We start from the raw sequence: 21,525 nt of genomic DNA on the forward strand, positions 1-21,525 counted from the left end.
TCTATAGGACTTTATTTCTTTTAACGTTTTTGCAGAATACGACATCTCGCTCAGTTCTACTTCGGGGAAGTGTAGCGAAATGGAAAACTCATATATTATATTTATTTACACAAAGTCAAAAAGGTTGTAAAAACAAACTGATTGCATGCAAGTACAACATTACGTTTATGGTGATTCTACTGTAGCGAATATCTACTATAGGAGCCAATGAATTTTCATTCTTGTTTTATTAAAACAATACAATCATTTAATAAAGTTGAGAATGGAAATGGCAAATAACCCGACCAAAGAACAGAAAACAGCCGAAGGCCAGCAATTGGTCTTCAATACAGCGAGAAAACGCAACATCAGGGTCGTGCTTCGGTTGTTGTTTGATATAACATTCCCGATAGACCTCAACTATAGCAAACAAGAATTATTTTGCTTGAGCCATGATATCAAGCTCACTAGATATACACCGTCGCCATTAGTACTGTATACCAAACAGGGGCGGATCCAGCCATTTTCAAAAGTTTAGGTTCCTAACCCAGGACAAAAGGGGGGGTGGGGGGGGGGGGGTTCTAATTACACGTCCCCATTCAAATGCATTGATCGTCAAAAAAAAGGGGGGTTCCAACCCCCGGACCCCCCCCCCCCCCCGCCTCTGGATCCGCGCCTGCCAAAAGGGAAGAAAAGGAGGTATTGAGTATACTTTAAACCAACGAAAACAATATCCAGAAGTAAAACTAAGCTAACTGATATTTGTATCTAAAATATTTTCTATTAGATGTATGATATAACAAAGTTCAAAGATGAAACCCTAGACTAGTAATCAGTCTACACTGATTAGAAATGATTTAGCTCATGTACAAAAGATTAGAATTTACAAGACACACAACAGAAAGAATATCGGAACATCCTTCAACAGTTATTTCTACCTGAATATATCATGTCAAATTGTCAAATTGTTGAACATACACCGCGTCTTATAATACTATTGAGAGCTTATTGTGATCAGATGGAACTCTTTCTTAATCTTGCAATGTTATTTGTAAAAGTAAACACAATAGGTCAAAGTACGGTCTTCAACACGATCCTTGGCTCACACCGAACAGCAGCTATAATAAAAGTTTTTTTTCAAAAAGTATTAATCGTTGTTGTTTGATTATTTGCAAATATTTTTTAATAGAACTTACATTCAAATTCCTCAGTAAAAACCTTAATTTTAGTATTTCGTCTACATATAAACTCGTCAGTAGCGCTAGAAACAGACCGAATCAATTACAAAAACGAAGAGCATTCAAGGGAGAAATGATAATAACCTGTTAACTAAAAATCCTAAATGCGGTTAATCAACTACTACAAGTCTACTCTAAATTTAGGAATGACCGATTTTTCAGCAAGAACCTGTAAATTACACTTCCCATGCATGATAACAATGACGTTACCATCGATAATAAACAAAAACTTACATTATAAATTATCTAATTTGAAAAGCAGTCAGCTTTGTGTCTAACAGGTAGCTCTAAATTATTCATATTTTACACATTGATTTCATAAGTCAGTTTTCGAGTCTAATTTTCTTCAATTAAGATAATAAGTGTTAATATGCTATGTTTTTATTAAATACTACGCTACGTTTGAAGTCACATTAAATATTCAATATCTGCTTACAGGTCCCGGTAATAGTATATAAGTACATCTTCAGCACTTGAATTTATATTTGCAGTGCTCTGAGTGGTATGAATTAAACATCGTCATCAGCTATAGAGTTTGCATGTGAGTACTAACATCTAAACATCGATAGTCTTAGAGTTTCCATCTCAAAAGCTTAAGACTAACACTCGTCAGTGATGGAATTTTAATCTTAAGCGCTATAGAATAAACATCGTCAGCGAATTAGTTTCATTTTCTAGCGCTATAGACTACACATCGTCAGCGATAGAGTGTTCAACTCTAACGCTATAGACTACATATCGTCAGCGATAGAGTTTTCATCTTTAGCGTTATAGACTAAGCATCGTCAACGATATAGTTTCAAACTTAAGCACTATAGACTACACATCGTCTGCGATAGAGTTTCCATTTTGAGTGCTATAATCTAAACATTGGCAGCGGTTGCATTTTCATTTTGAGTGCTTTAATCTCATCATCGTCAGTTTTTATCTTAAGCGCTATAGAATTGATATCGGCAGCGATAGAGTTTCCATCTTACATCGTATATTGTATACCTACATGCGTGTGCAGTTTTGTTATACTATACAAACAGGTTATAAAATTTTCTTGTTAATTTGCAACACCAAAATAATAAGTAAACAGAAGAAGCCTATCCCCTGAATATATGTTACGTCGTCCAATCAAATCACCGTTACAAACAAACAGTATCGGACTTTTGTATGTGTACTTACCAGCAAATCTGTTACTAATTTCCTCCAGAAAAAGTCGTGTAAACCACTCATCGGCCCTTTCAATGTCATAGATATTATAGTTAGCATCTATTATATTCTTTAGATTATTAAGTAAATTCATACATGTTATATAATGGTATCGTCCACCCTGTGGCGAGTCAAATAAATTACGGACAAAGCTTGCTTTCGACCAGTTGAACCTCTTCATGACAGTTCCAACGTAATCAGACAATTGCATAGCCGTGCTTGGACCAGCTCTCGTTAATAGGGCGTAGTTTTGTTTCTGTAGTAGAAAATCGTCAGCAAACGCCCCTACAGACAGCAATGGAATATTCCAAAACACAGATTGTCGTGCTACGGGTGCGACTGCTACATTACAGACTGGCCCGAAAAACACGTTAGCCTTTGACACGGATTCGTAAACTGAAGCAATTGCGGCTTTCATAGCATATATTTCAGAACATTTTGAATCAGCATACGATAGCGAAAATGATACGTTATATTTGCCAAAATTTATCCACGACGCTATGTTCTCGGTGGCAAGTTCAATAGCTGGCATTAATCTAGACATTGAATATTCAAATATGTCATCTGTTGGCAGCAATACCAAAGCTTTGATATCTAAATTATTTTTTGAATATTCTTCAATAATGTCACGTGATGTATGATAAGTATCAAAAGTTTTATTCTGCTGTTGTCCAAAACATCCGGAGTACAAAACAAGAAAGTACACAAGTTCACAGTACATTATCATGTTCATGACTAACATGGTTGTCTTTTTTTTTGTTTTTGTTTTTTTGTTTTTTTTTATTGTTTATTTCGGTCCAACGTCCGCAGAATTACAGACGATCCTTTCAAATAAAATACACGGCTTAGTTAGTTGTCTTCCTTATATATTATGTTTACTGATAACTGTCTCTTCTGTATAGAATCGCAGACGGACCAATCAAATACATGCGCATTTTTCAAATCGACGTTTTGCAGTTGAAAGTATTGAAGCAAATCTTTATTTCCTATTTTGGTATATTTTTGAAACTTATTAATTGAGCACACGGATAAGTTTGTATTATTCACATTTTCAGTCTGAAAAACATTTAATTAAATCTTATTTCTCACGTTGAGAATTAATATCCTAAGCAACAGTGATATCAGAAAGAGAAACAAAAAATACAAACTGCATACAACTTGTGAGTGAAATATCAGGTGCAATCTGCATCTTTTCTAAAATCTACCTCAAATTGTGATAAATTACAACCAATCAACTACGAGTCTACAGTATAACAATGATATCATACTATTCTATAGAAACAGGATTTTTTTAATAATTTAATATTTAATAATCTGCTAAAGTGTTCTGGTGTTGTTTTACAAAACTATTATATTGTGTTTTGTTGGTGGTTAGATCGTGTAACAGATACATATAACAAAACAAGTTGCCTTCTAAATAATTTATAGAACCCTTCGTGAAAAAATAATGCCGTGCTTTATGAAAAGAAACATTGAAAATCATTTTCTAGCCATTGTTTTGTAAATAGTTTTTTAATAACAAATATTTTTTTTCATTTCCTAAATGGTTTCGGGCTTAACACAGGGGAAACCGCGTTCTAAATGCCATTGATTGTCGGTTCTTGAATATCAGATAAGCAATTTTGTACAACAATGAAAAAGGGGGGACAGGAAAGGCATGCAATCAAACATCACAAGTCAAAGAAAACCTGTTATGCCAAGTAACAAACGACAAGAAGTCAAGACATTTTTTATTTGTGCAATATAGAAATCTTAAAATATGGCAACTTAAACCATCCCACAAAATAAGGGGAGGAGCACGGCTCAATAGCCCCGAAAGGGCTACATGTTCTTGCTCCACGAGTGACATCCATCATACATATAGCGCCTTTTTAATTAACACATCAATGAGTCAAAATGACATCACCAAAGTCGTAAAACTTCGGCTAATTTCTTAAACAGAAAGCTTGAACATGAACGTTAAAATAAGAAGAACAGGTTTCGGAATTAATGGTGAACAGTTTCTTATCTTTTATATTTGCTTAATTACTAATTATATTTATACACTAATATTTCAAGGCAAAAATCCGACATATTCACAGTAAGCTTCTTTTTTTTAAATTTATTTTGGAAAGTACGTCTGCTCACAAGAATTCCTTCATTTAGATTCCCTTGAATATTTGTAGAGATAATCATTAAGATATTTTGTAAATAAAATTAATTTGTTTTTAAAATATCTGTGAAAATGTAGATACCACATGTCTTTCTGCAATTTTTGCTTAATCTTTAAGTAATCTTCAAACTTACAGCGCGTTTGAAAATCCCACTTTAAGTAACAGATAGTGGTATGCTGCGCTTTAGGATATTTTTTCCCACAGTAAAAGAGGAGGTAAACTAATCGACCTTCTAACAAACATTAATTAAAGAAAACAAAAAACATGGCTTTTTAAATTGCATTTTAAAGTGTGTTGTTTGAAAAGAGATCAGCGATTTTTTTTTCAATGTCATACGTTTTAAGACCGAATGAGTTCATTTTGTTTCCTGACATGATACATGTAGGACATCAGCTTGAATCTGTTCATAACCTTTTACCAATGTAAGAATTAAAGAGTACACTGTAGCAATAGTAGTTTCCTATTAGTTGACAATGTTGCAATGGTATTTTGAAACCCCTTCTCGTACTTCTTTAAAAAAAAAAAACACCAAAAAATAGATATAATATCCGTGCCCACAACACATCAGATAAGAATAAACTCATCATTGTTACCAGTACTAAATTTTATATACAATGTATGCGCCAGACGTGCGTTTCGTCTACAAAAGACTCTTCAGTGACGCTCGAATCCAAAAGGCCAGATAAAGTACGAACTTGAAGAGCATTGAGGACCAAAATTCCTAAAAGTTTTGCCAAATACAGCTAAGGTAATCTATGCCTGAGGTAGAAAAGCCTTAGTATTTGAAAAATTCAAAATTTTGTAAACAGTTAATTTATAAATATAACCATATCAATGATAATTCATGTCAGCACAAAAGTGCTGACTACTGGGCTAGTGATACCCTCGGGGAAATAAATCTTCACCTCCATAAGAAGTTTAATATGACTGTTTAATATATAATTACACGAAACTTTATTTGTCTATTTCCACAACATTGGCTCGTTCCGACTGCTGTCTCTCTACTATAATTTATAACTGCTGATTGCTGCATTTTTAAGAATGATAGTTTTTGCACCTTCTTTCAGAATTGTATTTGCATTTCGATACATTTAATATATCTAGAAAACATATAATTAACTAGGTTAAGTTTTTAGGAATTTCTGAGGAAATATGCGATTTTTAATCATTCATTTACACAGCACAAGTGATAAATATTTACGATACGACAAAAAAAAACCAACTGTGAATCAAAATTATTTTATTTTCAAATATTAGTCTGTAAAAAGTGTACATACCATTATTTATTTGTTGGTGCTGTTGAAAATTATCACGTTTTTATTTATTACACCGCGTTTAAAACTTCTATAGAAAGATCCTTGTCATAACAGATAACCTTTTTATTGAATGTACGCATTTTATCCCTATCGTAATAAAGACAGAAATCCATCGACCAAAAAATACAAGACAGTTAACTGTTGGCAAACGATGTCTAACCACTTTGTCAAGATAATATATAGTTATATATAGTTACAGTCACGTTTTGTCATCAATAAAAATGTAACTATCTTTAATTATTCGGTATGGTATGCATCAGTGAGACACAAATCTAATTTGAAGTTATGTCCTTCAAAACTCAAAACTGTTTAGAATTGAAACACAAACTTAGGCAAATTTGTATATACGGTAACTATCATTCTGGTTACGGCGTCTTCCTCCCTCAAACAGAGGAATGTCATGTAGGTAAAATAATACATATTTTTTTGTCAATATAATTTATAAAGGCTCTTAATTCTCAAGAACGAGACTTCCCCCAATTATATCGACAAATTCATAAGGACCAGCGCCTATACTTGTACTTTTGAACGACTTTCCATTGCTTTTGTGTGAAATACACGAATTACTATTAGACAGTTCATATTCAATAGTATTTTAAAACTCTTTGTACAACTTATACAATTCAAAGTGCACACGGCATTTTATTATTAAGTTTTTTTATACTTGTGCCTCGTTCTGGGACCTCGTATCAATAACAGCAGAATTTTGGTTAAAGACGAAGAATAAGAGAAACGAAGATGCATCTCTTTAAATTGCTTCTGTTGTTTTACTTTGTGTTTGAAAGTCAATCAAAATCAATTCAAAACACAACAATGGACGAGCAAGATGTTTTGTTTTTAAAGAATGAAGTTAAGACTCTCAAAGAAAGATTGGATAATTTAACAGAGACTGTAGAAAAAAGTAAGTGGCAAGGTTTGATAATTAGTTTCATGTTGGCATAGAGCTGAACAAATTTTCAACAGTTACGAAAATGAAATATTACCTACATTTAAAACATTATTGTCCTGAAGATTGATTTGTTTTATATTTGTCAATAGACGCGAGTTCAAGTTAAACATGTGAAGAAATAAGACAATTCTACTGGTTGAGTGAATGATTGTCTATATTATTTGTATTTAACGCCTCTTTTAACACTGTTTTGAATATTTCGTGGCGGTTAATTTTTTTTTTGGTGGGGGGGGGGGGGGGGATTAGCCGTTATGTAATCTAGTATTTGGTACGTTTAATGCTTAGACTGTACACATTACTAAATATTGTAAACCTTTTTCATTCTTTTATCAGGTAAAAAACATGGAATACCAACAGTTATGTTTTTCGTTCGGCTTACTGCCGCCACTACCCTTAACAAAAACTCGATTGTGAAGTTTGACCAAGTGATCACAGAAACCGGAAATAACTTCAACCCTGGAGACGGAATATTTGTGTCGCCAGTATCTGGGATCTATTTATTTTCATGGACAACATTGGCCTTTACTAGCAAAAATGTTGATACTGAACTGAGAGTGGACAATGTTGTTGTAGCTAGCTCGTATGGGTACATAGGGACATCTAGTAACGTCCCCTGTGACAAAAGTGGTTCTGTGTAAGGTGAAGAAAGGAGATCATGTTTGGATACAGACAAGTCGTCGTTATACTGAGAATTACTTCAATGACCCAAATGACTCTAGAAGTTCGTTCACTGGTATGCTGGTTGTTGACAATTAGTTGGGGTGGAGTATATTCAATGTTATTATATTTTTGAGTTGGGACGGTTGGTCTTATGTGTGATATGTGTAAAGCTTGAAGTATAATACTCTTTCATAAAATAACATATGCAATACGAAAGTGATATGAACTTGGAATAAAAGGCTTGTGTGGATTCTCGACAATAAAAATTAACATATAACTGGAGTTATATTACATGGCTGTCTGTATAATCATATGGACGATGAACACTCGTTTTGTCTTATTTAAAAATAATGAATGGCGAAAACTCATTCATTAACTTTCAATGGTACTTTTAAACGCGGTTCAATTCAAAATTTTGACAGAATGACGCTTAGTTTGTTGGAATTTGTTGTGAAATATGCTTTTTTTATAAGAATTTCTTTCATTTAGCGTTGTTTATGTTGATGGCTTAAACGCAGCCACAAAACAATGTAATCAGAATTAATTTATTTTGAAATATATGTAGCAATGCAGATATAAATTATTACAATTGTTGCTGTCTTTGTACAAACTATTGCATAATTTCAATTACACTCCGTTTAAAAATTCAATAACAAGGCCATAATTTTAGAACTGGTATTCGTTTTTCATTGTTATTTTACGCAACTCTTTTCGATGGTATTTCAAAATTGGTAATTAAAACACAAGGCGTTCGATTTGTCCATAATGTTGTTGGGGTTTTTTTTAATTTCTTTGCAGTGAAATTTCAAACTGTCCAAATAGATCTGTTAACAACCAGCACTAGACACAATCATGATATTCTACTAAAATTTTCGAGTTTCATACTTACAAATGAGAGTTCATTATCTTATAAATATAATGTTTATTGAAGAATGCACAATTATACCCCAATGAGGTTGAGGACATACACAAATCAACAAAATAAGTTTACAATACAGACCAACGAAATTCAAATTTGTTATACATCTAGTTTTATATACTGTTTTCCCCCGCTAATATTGTATTCGTGTCTCTTTATCAGGATGCGATACCTCGAAATACTACTTTCAACAAAACGCGTAAACAAGATATTAAAAGAGTACATGTTTTAAAGATTTTCTTCCAAAGGTATTTTTAAACACGTCATAGTGCATTTGTAAAATAAAATTCACACGGGAATTTATTGGGGTTTCCCATAACTCTTTGCGTCGTTCTTGCAGCTCTATTTTTGAAACTTATGCTGGTTTTTTTTTTTAAAGAAACACAAAGTAAAACAGTAAAGAAATGAAAATGTGTCTGCTTAAATTGCTTCTGATGTTTAACTTGGTGTTTGAAATCAAAACAAAATCAATCCAAAACATAACAATGGACCAGCAAGATGTTTTGTTTTTAAAGAATGAAGTCAAAACTCTCAAAGAAAGATTGGATAATATAACAGAGGCTGTAAAAAAAGGTAAGTAATGAGTTTAAATATTATTGATCAAGTTAGGAGTGGAGGAATTTTAAACTTGTTTTATTGTTGTTTCTGAAATGAAGAGTTTATTTTAACTGTAATTAAGCTAACTTACCGTTATATTACTTTTCACCATGAAAATAAAACGACACAGCTATCTTATTAATGACCCGAATGACATCTTGATAGTTAGGTTTATGCCTTTTTTTTAAACTAGACTGGTCAGACCAATAAAAATAAAAAAGTAAAACACATGTTACTTGAATTTATTTCATCAGATACAATGCAGTTTAGTTTAATGACAATAACTTAAGTTTATGGAAATGCATCTTAGCTGAAGCACTAATATGCCGATGTTATCATTGAGACTGACATTCCGCCACGATCTTAGTAAAACAACTTGTAATAGTATTTTAAGGTGGCTAGGGGCTATTCGAAGTTTCTATCAGAATTGCCTTATTTTTTTGTTATTTTATTCTTTACAGAAAGTGAATCAAATTGGTCGAAAAAAATAGGGAGTCACAGACCATTTAAGCTCAAAATCTTACTTTTAAACAGGTATCAAAGGGACAATTTTTCAATGAAATGATAGGGAAAATAGAGGTGTTGACATATTTTTATCGGAATATCCAAAAAACATTCTATGACACTTGGTCCAAAACTGTAATATAAAAAGCTGAAATATAGCTTTAAAGAATGAGCAAATAAATAACAATGGTCACCGATAAGGAAAAAAAATATTTTGCTTTAAACCCAAATTTTGGCGGGAAAATGGTGCAAATGGGTGAAATGTCATTTTGAGCCTTTTCACAGATACAGATAATAACGATAAAATTCTTTTAGTGACATATTTAACTTCAATGATTTAACATCAAAATATTTAAAAAATAATATCAAATTTACGACACAAACTTTTCGTGTGCATTGTAATTCATGCGTAAAATTATGCGCAGTCGAATAGTCCCGATCCACCTTAGGGAGCTACCATTTGATTTTTATGGGGGGGGGGCTAGGATGAAAAATGTTGTCCTGCATTTTTTTTTAGCTGTAATCTCTGTCCTGCCTTTTTATTTTTCACTCTGTTCGGTCCTGCTTTTTTTTTTTTTTAGTTTATCCTGACTTTTTTTTACCTAAATTGTCGTCCTGACTTTTTTTTTTGGTGCAAATGTCTAATCCTGCCTTTTTTTTTACTCAAAACTCCTGTCCTGCCTTTTTTTTCAAATTTCATTCTAGCCCCCCCCCCCCCCCCCCCCCCCCCCCCCCATAAAAATCAATTGGTAGCTCCCTTAACACTCGGCGAACAACCTTTACAAACTGCATCCGGGTATGTAATTTCCAAAAGTTTCTATCAATACGTTTAATTGTTAAAATTGTCAACAAAATGGAATGACATTATTTTCATTTGGGGACAAACAATCGAATTAGATTCAGAAACAGACACGTAGGTCACTAGACTGTACTTGTGTTTGACTTAATGTATTTACATGTATCATTTGAAGAAATTTTAAAGTACGACCTAGCCGACAAAGAAAAAAAACCATGCATATTAAAGGAATTCACAATATTACAAATAACTGTAAATGCTAAACGCATTTCATTTTCTTTTATTAGAAAGAACACGTGGTAGCCCAACAGCCTTGTTTTTCGTTCGACTGGATTCTTCCGACATCGTACTCAACAAACAATCGATTGTAAAGTTCAGCGAAGTGAATTTAGATATTGGGAATAACTTCAACTCTGGAGACGGAATATTCATTGCACCTGTATCTGGGATCTATCTTTTTACATGGACACTATAACCTATCCTGGTAAAAATGTTGATACTGAACTGAGAGTAGACAATGTTGTTATAGATAGTTTGTTCGGATTCAGTGGAACTTCGGGTAGTGTTCCTGTGACAAAAGTGGTTCTGTGTCAGGTGAAGAAAGGAGACCATGTCTGGATTCAGACAAGTAGCTATTACACTGAGAATTACTTCTATACTCCAAATGACTCGAGAAGTTCTTTCACCGGGATGCTCGTTGTTGATAATTAGTGCATATTACATATATAATATGTGTGTTATAACGGGCACAGGACGTTTGCGCTTTTTTACCTGTAAAACGATAGGACATTTGCGCTTCAAATACTATGGACATTTGCGCTTTTAATTTTGATTCACCTGTATTAAATTCACCAGACATTTGCGCTTTTTACCTATAGTCGACTACCTGTAATCTTAATGAGAAGTAAATCATTACATAAATAAATTTAACTTATATTTGTCATTAGTTAGTTCACATTTACACAGTGAACATGGATTTTAAAGTTATAGTGACTAGTAAAGAAAAAAAATGAATATGTCTTGATGGATTTTTATATCGTTTCGACCAAACCCTAAAAATTGGAGACCTTTCAAGGAGATGTACCGTTGAAAAGGAGAAACTCGATCATTTATTTGAGATGTGAGCCAAGTACCAATCAGGACAGTTAACAAGAGCAAATTTGTTCACTCATTGGGCTTCAAATATCAAGCTAAAACTGACCTGTAATTGTGATGACAGTACTTGATTTTATTTCTGTACATACACTTTAAACATATATCAACAATGTGCTATGACATATGAAGGTGCTATGAATTTTAAACTTTTAACCATAAAGAATGACTTTAACTCTGCCAGGTTAAACCTACCGGTCCCAAGCCCGGATAAAAGAGGAGGCTGGGAAGTTATAGATATATATATATAAAAAAAGCGCAAATGTCCTATGTAAAAAGCGCAAATGTCCATTTTTAAAAAGCGCAAATGTCCTATGTTTTGAAGCGCAAGTGTCCACAAAAAAAAGCGCAAATGTCCTATGAAAAAGCGCAAACGTCCCGTGCCGGTTATAACACAATAATTCTTATATGATTTGCATATCTGTAAATACTTGAATTGGATTGGTCAATAAGAATTTTGCTCATGGTTTTAAATTACACTTCGGTAAACCAAGTTTCCGAAACTACTTTCGTATTTTTTTCATGCGCGATACACATTCTTGCAGGTCAGCAAATTGAGCTGAAAAAACAAGTGCATAACAATTGTTTCTATTCTATAAATGCATAGATAACAAAAAAAAATTAATGCACTAAAGTTTCGAAAAATGTATAAAAATGAAATTTCAATAAAATTCCGCGCAAATTCATGAATGATTTGGCGAATTTACGTCATGGCAAAACACGACGTTATACAAATAAAAAAATTTCAAGAAAAGATTATTTCGTTACGTGAACGTTTCAAATTCGGGTAATTACTCATTAAAATGAAATTTTGAAGGTAGGTGCTATTTTATTTTAATTTCTATTGCATTTATAGAACATTTTTGGATTTTAGAAAGGCAATATGGCGGCTAACTCCTTAGTAAAGACCTATCAGTTGTGCATGTGATTGTTATTATAGTAGCCTTTACACAAAAAAATGTTAATAAAAAAATCGCGATTATTTGACTAAAGAATTATAAGGATTAAACACATTTTTTCTAGAGGTTATTGATGTGTAAACCGGGGCTCTTACTCACAAACTTTACACATCAATAACCTCTAGAAAAAATGTGTTTTGGACTTTTATGAAAAGTTTGTGAGTAAGAGCCCCGGTTTACAAATCAATAACCTCTAGAAAAAATGTGTTTAATCCTATAATAAATGTTCTCTTTCATACAAGAAACATGATGGATCTCGGAATTTAAAAAAAAAAACATTTGATCTTACCTACAAAAAAAAAACTTATTAATAAATTCTGCAATCACTAACTCGCTTATTCGACAGCTCATGATCAATAACAATTAAGTAAACTGATATGAAAAAGAGATATGAAAAAATAACTTAAAAGACATGTTTTGTAGAATTGTTGTAAGCATGGAGGTAAAATGTCAATATAATACTTCCAAATGGTATAAGTAACTACCATTTTACGAGAACTCATTATCATTGGTAATTTGATGCAATAAATGCAATTATATTTGTTACGTTAATTATTTACCATGTTACATCAGCATTTATCTCAACATTTATAATTCAATTGAATATCCACAACGATTTACGTAAATACAGACGGTATTAATATACCGTTAAACATACGTAGTTATCCAACTACAATTGTTCTAGTTTTATTCAATGCGACAAAGCACGTGTCGCTCAAATAAAATAGACACCAGAAACGTTGAATCAAATAATGATCCCCAAGACACAGAATTGCAAGTAATGATCAGCCATTTAATGATAATATATACAAATAGTATTTTTAAGACCATGTAGCTGAAATATGGATGTTACATACTGAATTGGATTAATAAGTGATCGTAGAACCTTAGATATCTCGGAGAAACTTTGACCATACATTGAAAATAAAAAGGAAAAAAATGAAAGATGTCACTTTGATAATGTTTGCCTTATTAGAAAATCACTTACACGGATGCAATAAGGAGATGTAGTAAGATTTCAAATGTCCAAAGAACTATTATGAAATGCGAATCCAAAAAGATAATTTGGCCACAACAAAAATACAAAAGTCGACATATAAAAGTTATACCGGCGTGCACATGTGCATTGATAAATAATCCTCGTCAATTAGAATAAGCTTTTTCGATATATTTTAGCAGGGAATCAGCAAAATTAATATTGATTTAGTTTATCAAATTAAAGGTTAAATCAATAAAGATAAAACAAATAAAAAAAGGTTAAATCAACGATGACAAGTAGATAAAATGTCAAAGACGATGACAGATACCCAATATTATCATAATTGCTTGTATATAAAGGAAGATGAACACAATTTACATGAAGGTAAACATTGCAAGAGTAGATCTTCGTGTCATATTTAGTAATTTCTTGGATTTTTTTCTTCATTTCGTTTGATAAACTCAGGAAATCTTGATACAGATTATTTCATAAACGACTTTGGCACAATGACGTACATGTATCATACTTGAAGTGATGTGTGAGGTGCTGATCTATGTTAAAGATCGCATTACGTCTTCAGATGAAGAACACCAATGCAGTATTTGTTTGCTCTGCCTTTAGTCAGGTGTATTGAATGACTTGTATCAATATGGTTTTAGTATATATTTAGATTGAATATAACAAATACACTTGTGTATCTTTACTTTGGTTGACTAGTATACATTTAGATAGAACATACCAATTATACCTCACAGAAAAGATACATGTATGTGTTTCTAATTAAACAAGCTAGTTTCTATCCTACATTTTTTGATTTATTGAAGGCAGGCATAAATCATTTACTAGTTAACAAGCATTGCTCCCCGCACTGATGATAATGTATCAAAGTTAATTAAAACTACATTACCGCCTGTGACAATATATAAAAAACGAATTACACAAATAGGCTGAAGTTTATATTCAGGAAATTACCATCATATACAAATATTTGTTCATTACAAATTTTACTGAGAATTTTGTTTATTGCTGACTAATTTACATTTTGTACGTTGATTTTAAAACAAAACAAAGAAAAAATACTAAATATTTGTAATTACATCACTATATTGATATATAACTAACAAAAACTATTACTGTATATTGCCAGCGCAAATGTGTACATTTATTCAGTTTCTTATTCTTTTCTGTATTAATTTAATCTGTATGAATACAATTTTGAACATGTTCAAAACTGAAATCAGTTCGTTTAAGAATAGAACCAGACGTAGTTCCAGTCCCATAAAAGTACAAAAATGTATAAAAAAATGGAAAAGAACACGTTTAATAATTTAATGCGTCCGAAGCGCTTTTCTGGATTACCTTCATCAGGAACGCTCAAAGCCAAACGTTTCAAATCCGAAGATGGACAAGTACCGAAACCCTTAAAGAGCTATATGTAAAAAAAAAAACTAAAATAAATAGCCAAATTCATCTAAAACCAACTTTGCCTGAGGGAGTTGAAACCTTAGTATTATAAAAATTTATAAATTTATAAAAAGACAATTTTAGTAAAGTTTGTTAAAAATAATCATGTCAGTACCGAAGCACTGTTTAGATCAGTAAAGAGCGATTATTAAAGTTTTTTGCGGCTCTGGTGGAATTTTGCACGAACTTAATAATTATAAATTTGTCATCGGGACAAGGACTTGCATGCGGAAGAACCACAAAGCTTAGTGGCAATGACATTTTTGCGTAGAAGGGAAAATTATTGTTTCTCGGTTTCGTTTTTCTTACGTAATTTTAAGATTGCCCTACTCTTTCTATTTATTTATGCTTATGGCTTTTAACAAACTGGAGATTTAGATTTCTATCGAATAAGTGGCCCCAACACGAAGAAAATAATTTGCAATAACGATCAAAACACGAAACAAATGAGACTTTACGAGAGTTAATTACTTTCGTTTTATAAAAGGAAATTGTATAGGCGTTTGCAACATAATTTACACTTGAGAGCAAATAAAGAAAGATTTGAAAATACTCAAAAGTGGTAAGTGCAAATAAAAGGAAATTGAGGGGAAGTCTCAAACATGAAAACATTTTAAAAAATCGAAATATTAGTGAAAATGACCAAACATTTCGTTACTGGAATTGAATTATTGCATTCAACATTTAACCGATATGGAATTTCTTATCACGTTCCACTTGAAAAGTAATTTTATTTTCTTAAACAAAAACTGCTCATTATTTGATTTTGATAGAAATCATATACTCGCCATTGTATTTAAATAACTCAGTTCATTTCAAACGACATCTACATAAATTTTCACTCGTTCTGACATTTATAATTATCAGATATAAATATCAAAAATACAAATAACAGCATCAATAACCCAAGAGAAAAACAAGACCTAGTAAATCTCTTGCAATTTACAAACCGAAAAATACAATAAAATGATTTATTGCAGGAATCGAATTATGTCGCACTGCATTGTATTTTTTAACCATTATATATCATCGCACAATTCATTTACGTACATCTTGAAATAGTCCCTATGAATTCATAGCAAATTGCAATAATGGTAAAGGAATTGATATGACACTTCTGTTCAAAGATCAGACAAATAATTATATCAATGTGAGTTAGTTAATATATCACGTGGTGTATTGATTTATATCGATACTGAACAACAAAATTGAAATCAACACTTCTATCATGCCTATGAAGATACATCTAATCACAAAATTACAACACTTGTCAGAATACATATGGAACTAAAACGACCCTTTTTAAATCTGAAGGATAAGTTTTTCGGGGTTCTCTCAAACCGAAAATTATTATTTTAGCTAAAATGTTAGTGGAACAGAAATGCATTTAATGGTAGAAGATAAATATATGACAGATACAAAAAAAGAAAAAAATCGAAAATATCAGTCGAAAGTTAAACCGACAGTCGCATGTAATGGTAAAGGAATTGATATGACACTTCTGTTCAAAGATCAGACAAATAATTATATCAATGTGAATTAGTTAATATATCACGTGGTGTATTGATTTATATCGATACTGAACAACAGAATACATTACAAGCATTACATAGAAAATATCAGACAACACAATCGCCTAAAGCATTAAGAATTACATGAGAATATCAGACAACAATATGCCAAAAGCAAAAACGACAGCCCAAAGCATTAAGAATTACATGAGAATATCAGACAACACAATCGCCTAAAGCATTTAGAACTACATGAGAATATCAGACAACACAATCGCCTAAAGCATTAATAATTACATGAGAATATCAGACAACCCAATCGCCTAAAGCATAAAGAATTACATGAGAATATTAGACAACACAATCGCCTAAAGCATTAAGAATTACATGAGAATATCAGACAACACAATCGCCTAAAGCATTTAGAACTACATTAGAATATCAGACAACACAATCGCCTAAAGCATTAATAATTACATGAAAATATCAGACAACACAATCGCCTAAAGCATAAAGAATTACATGAGAATATTAGACAACACAATCGCCTAAAGCATTAAGAATTACATGAGAATATCAGACAACACAATCGCCTAAAGCATTTAGAACTACATGAGAATATCAGACAACAAAATCGCCTAAAGCATTAATAATTACATGAAAATATCAGACAACACAATCGCCTAAAGCATAAAGAATTACATGAGAATATTAGACAACACAATCGCCTAAAGCATTAAGAATTACATGAGAATATCAGACAACACAATCGCCTAAAGCATTTAGAACTACATGAGAATATCAGACAACACAATCGCCTAAAGCATTAATAATTACATGAAAATATCAGACAACACAATCGCCTAAAGCATAAAGAATTACATGAGAATATTAGACAACACAATCGCCTAAAGCATTAAGAATTACATGAGAATATCAGACAACACAATCGCCTAAAGCATTAAGAGTTACATGAGAATATTAGACAACACAATCGCCTAAAGCATTTAGAACTACATGAGAATATCAGACAACACAATCGCCTAAAGCATTAATAATTACATGAGAATATCAGACAACACAATCGCCTAAAGCATAAAGAATTACATGAGAATATTAGACAACACAATCGCCTAAAGCATTTAGAACTACATGAGAATATCAGACAACACAATCGCCTAAAGCATTAATAACTACATGAAAATATCAGACAACACAATCGCCTAAAGCATAAAGAATTACATGAGAATATTAGACAACACAATCGCCTAAAGCATTAAGAATTACATGAGAATATCAGACAACACAATCGCCTAAAGCATTTAGAACTACATGAGAATATCAGACAACACAATCGCCTAAAGCATTAATAATTACATGAAAATATCAGACAACACAATCGCCTAAAGCATAAAGAATTACATGAGAATATTAGACAACACAATCGCCTAAAGCATTAAGAATTACATGAGAATATCAGACAACACAATCGCCTAAAGCATTTAGAACTACATGAGAATATCAGACAACGCAATCGCCTAAAGCATTAATAATTACATGAAAATATCAGACAACACAATCGCCTAAAGCATAAAGAATTACATGAGAATATTAGACAACACAATCGCCTAAAGCATTAAGAATTACATGAGAATATCAGACAACACAATCGCCTAAAGCATTAAGAATTACATGAGAATATTAGACAACACAATCGCCTAAAGCATTAATAATTACATGAAAATATCAGACAACACAATCGCCTAAAGCATAAAGAACTACATGAGAATATCAGACAACACAATCGCCTAAAGCATTTAGAACTACATGAGAATATCAGACAACACAATCGCCTAAAGCATTAATAATTACAGGAGAATATCAGACAACACAATCGCCTAAAGCATTAATAATTACATGAAAATATCAGACAACACAATCGCCTAAAGCATAAAGAATTACATGAGAATATTAGACAACACAATCGCCTAAAGCATTAAGAATTACATGAGAATATCAGACAACACAATCGCCTAAAGCATTAAGAATTACATGAGAATATCAGTCAACAATATGCCGAAAGCAAAAACGACAGCCCAAGTACATCAGATTTAAATAGGAAATATTAAGAAAACGAACACCATCAAACTCCAAGCAGTAACCCATGATCTCTATAATGGTAAAAAGTTAAGGACCTATTAGTAGTATCGATATATACATTCAATCAATTTTAAGTTCATATATCAGTCATTATATATGCAAACATTCGTCAGCTCTCATACTAAGGGCTCTACATTCAATGAAATCATAAACAATATTTTTTTCAAATATTTACATTTTTGCTAAGTATTAAGAAAAGAACAAGTAACGAAATTTAAAACGGGATGATACCTTTCTGAAGAATATCAAACCGAGTCATATGTTCACGTGTTTATCAGACACCTTTCAACATTTGTCTTCAAATAAATTTGTCATATGTCACGTTTTTATTTTTTGATTTAAGGAAATATGACTTTGATATTCTCTACAATATTTCTGATCGATTGACTTAGAGATATACATAATTTTTGTAGCCGTATATAGACATTGTTAATTATTGAATACCATATGTTGACTAGATCATTTCTTTTCTGTCATATTGTTGGTGATTTACCGACGTTTTACCCATATTTTACTGACGTTTTACCCATATTTCTCTCCTTTCATATAGATAACTTTATAAAGTCAACTACAATGAAATAACAACCCAGTACAGTAAAGTTATAGTACTTATAAATATCACCAAACATCAATAATAATTTCATATTTTTATTCAAATGAATATAACAGTAAAGCAAGTTTTATTTATTATTTAAATAGTGTGAAAAGGACAGTCTATTATATTATAAAGTTGTCTGTTATCAAATAAATGTGCAACAGAATTGAAGCTATCTCTAATTAGGGGGCCTCGCTACTTCATCAACCGTTATACACTAAGGTGTGAATTTAAGCCCCGCATACGACAGGTGCGTTAGACCCGGATCTTTATTGACTAGGATTGCATTTTTTCTTGCTAAAATTTTTGGATTTATTTTTGCACTCCGGATTTCTCTGCCAATCAAACTAAACTCCACAAAAAAAAACAAAAAAAACAGGAGACTCGAATCGAAAAAAAATTGACAGTACGAAGTTAAATAGCATTGAGGACCAAACTATTATAGTATCAATATTTGTTGGAGATATCTTGAAACTTGGAACCTTGAGATCGTGATTTAGGGTTTATCTGCCAGAAAAAATATAAATGATGATACTTACTTAAGCATATGTACAATTTTTTATTCTTATATACCACTTCCTCACGATTTTCTTTAAATATTAAAAAGGTTATGCATATAATGTTGATAAGACTTTACGATGTTTACTAATGTTAGATCTGTATCAATAATCTACAAGATTTAATAATTGAACGTCTGCTAAACTCTACATTTAAATGATATTATAACCGGCTGAATGCTGATATAACTACACCGAGGCTGCACGCTTTGTTAGGATAACAAAGAGAACCATTTGTACAAGTTTTTATATCGTTTTTTTTTTAATTCAATTTAAGATTGTCACAATACAGAAATTCGAAAGGAAATGTATATACTAGAAATCAAATTAATTGGAATCAATAAAAATCTGAATAAAAGACTCGTTCTAGACAATTTACATCGTTTTTTTTAGAAACCGTTGCCATAACAATTGCTTAATAAGTACAGCAAAATTCTTGTTTTACTTGATGTACAAATTACTAAATGCTATAAATCAAGTTTCATATTTCCGAATGAAAAATGTGTTTTAATTCTGTTCGGAATATCTCTAAGTGATTATGAGATCGCCCTCCTACGGTTGATGGATATCTGAAGACCAATTTAACGATTAGTAGATTACATTGTATATAAAAATAATTAAGAAATATGTATATCTAGAAAAATATGTTTTTTTATAATTCTGCTAGGCAGATTTTATTTGAAGAAAATGATAAAAACGAGAAAATTGGGTGATTAACAGCTGTTTACTGTCCGGGGGCAAATGTTACAAAATATTACATGCAGGTTCGGGACGATAGTGTCACAGCTACATAATATATTGATTTAAAGGCTTTAGGTTGACTATGTCGGAATCAAAAACCCACGTCATCCCGCACTTATAATTTTTGTTGTAGGATTTAATATTTATGAATAATATGAGTTAGCGCTTATTACAAAAATTAAACACTTAGTGATTATTAAAGATTGTTATGCAACTTATCGAATTTGTGCATAAAACGAACATCAAAGTACAACCTCGTGTAAAAGTTCACCTGTATTTCATCGATTTGTGGACGTTAGTTGTTTTAAACATAAAAATACGAAGATGTGGTATAAATTTCAATGAAACAGCTCTTTTTGTGTTTGTATAACTCTTGATAAGATTTGTTTTGTTTTTGTTGTAAAAAGTGATTGTATTCCAAACGAAACTATAATCTGATCCAAGTTTCATGGAAACGGTTTCCGTTATAGTTACTTAATAAGTGCAAGTAGTTGTGCTTTTGACTAAAACGATAACTTGATTACCAGCAAGTGCGTATTTGTTAATCTAATTATTTAAATCGATTGTTTATATGATAAGTTTGTGACTTAAGCGAAAGAACTGCTCATGATAGACGAGACTGTACAGTCTGAAAGTTTTAATTTTTATTTGTAATTGATTACTTCATTACATGATTCATTACATCTTTAATTACATTAAATGCATCATTAATTCAGTAATAATCATATGGGAATGTAAGTCTGTAGAGAAGACGATAAACTTGGAGACATTCAGCAGACACGTAAACAAAGCGAGATTTAGATCCTATACAAGACATCATAAGCGATAAGCTTCTATGTCCATCAAAAGGGTGGTCAAGAGAATATATACTGACTGGTTAATAATTAATGTCTAACGACTACTTCTTGCGATACTTGACCTTGTCTGAGACTTATATCAAACTGCATAGGAGCAATCGAAATGAGTGGAATATAATCACTGGATTATTGGGGTTAAGAAACATCAGTTATTGAAATGAAGATAAAGCATTCACGGTTGGTATTCGGATGAATCTGAATGCAATCATACATGTAAACAGTATAATTATCCCATTGAATGT

At 31.8% G+C, this 21,525-nt stretch overlaps 1 protein-coding gene and 1 long non-coding RNA gene across 11 annotated transcripts in view; one reads left to right on the forward strand and one right to left on the reverse strand.

Moving 5' to 3' along the window:
• Positions 1-21,525, reverse strand: part of LOC139495139 (atrial natriuretic peptide receptor 1-like) — a 440,175-nt gene that overhangs the window by 238,850 nt on the left and 179,800 nt on the right. For 2 of the 10 annotated variants that reach the window (XM_071283302.1, XM_071283301.1), the window contains exon 1: positions 2,388-3,601. The exons of the other annotated variants lie outside the window; for them this stretch is intronic. In XM_071283302.1, coding sequence (XP_071139403.1) covers positions 2,388-3,156 — 769 coding nt within the window. In that variant the 5' untranslated portion in view covers positions 3,157-3,601. Of the gene's footprint in view, positions 1-2,387; positions 3,602-21,525 lie in introns of those variants that run through there. 10 annotated transcript variants of the gene reach the window in all.
• LOC139495137 (uncharacterized) lies at positions 6,577-10,966 on the forward strand. The gene is made up of 3 exons (XR_011657267.1): positions 6,577-6,784; positions 7,166-8,984; positions 10,596-10,966. It is a non-coding gene; the product is annotated as an uncharacterized lncRNA (long non-coding RNA).

This window comes from Mytilus edulis, chromosome 11, assembly GCF_963676685.1.
Source record: "Mytilus edulis chromosome 11, xbMytEdul2.2, whole genome shotgun sequence".
Lineage (NCBI taxonomy): Eukaryota > Metazoa > Mollusca > Bivalvia > Mytilida > Mytilidae > Mytilus > Mytilus edulis.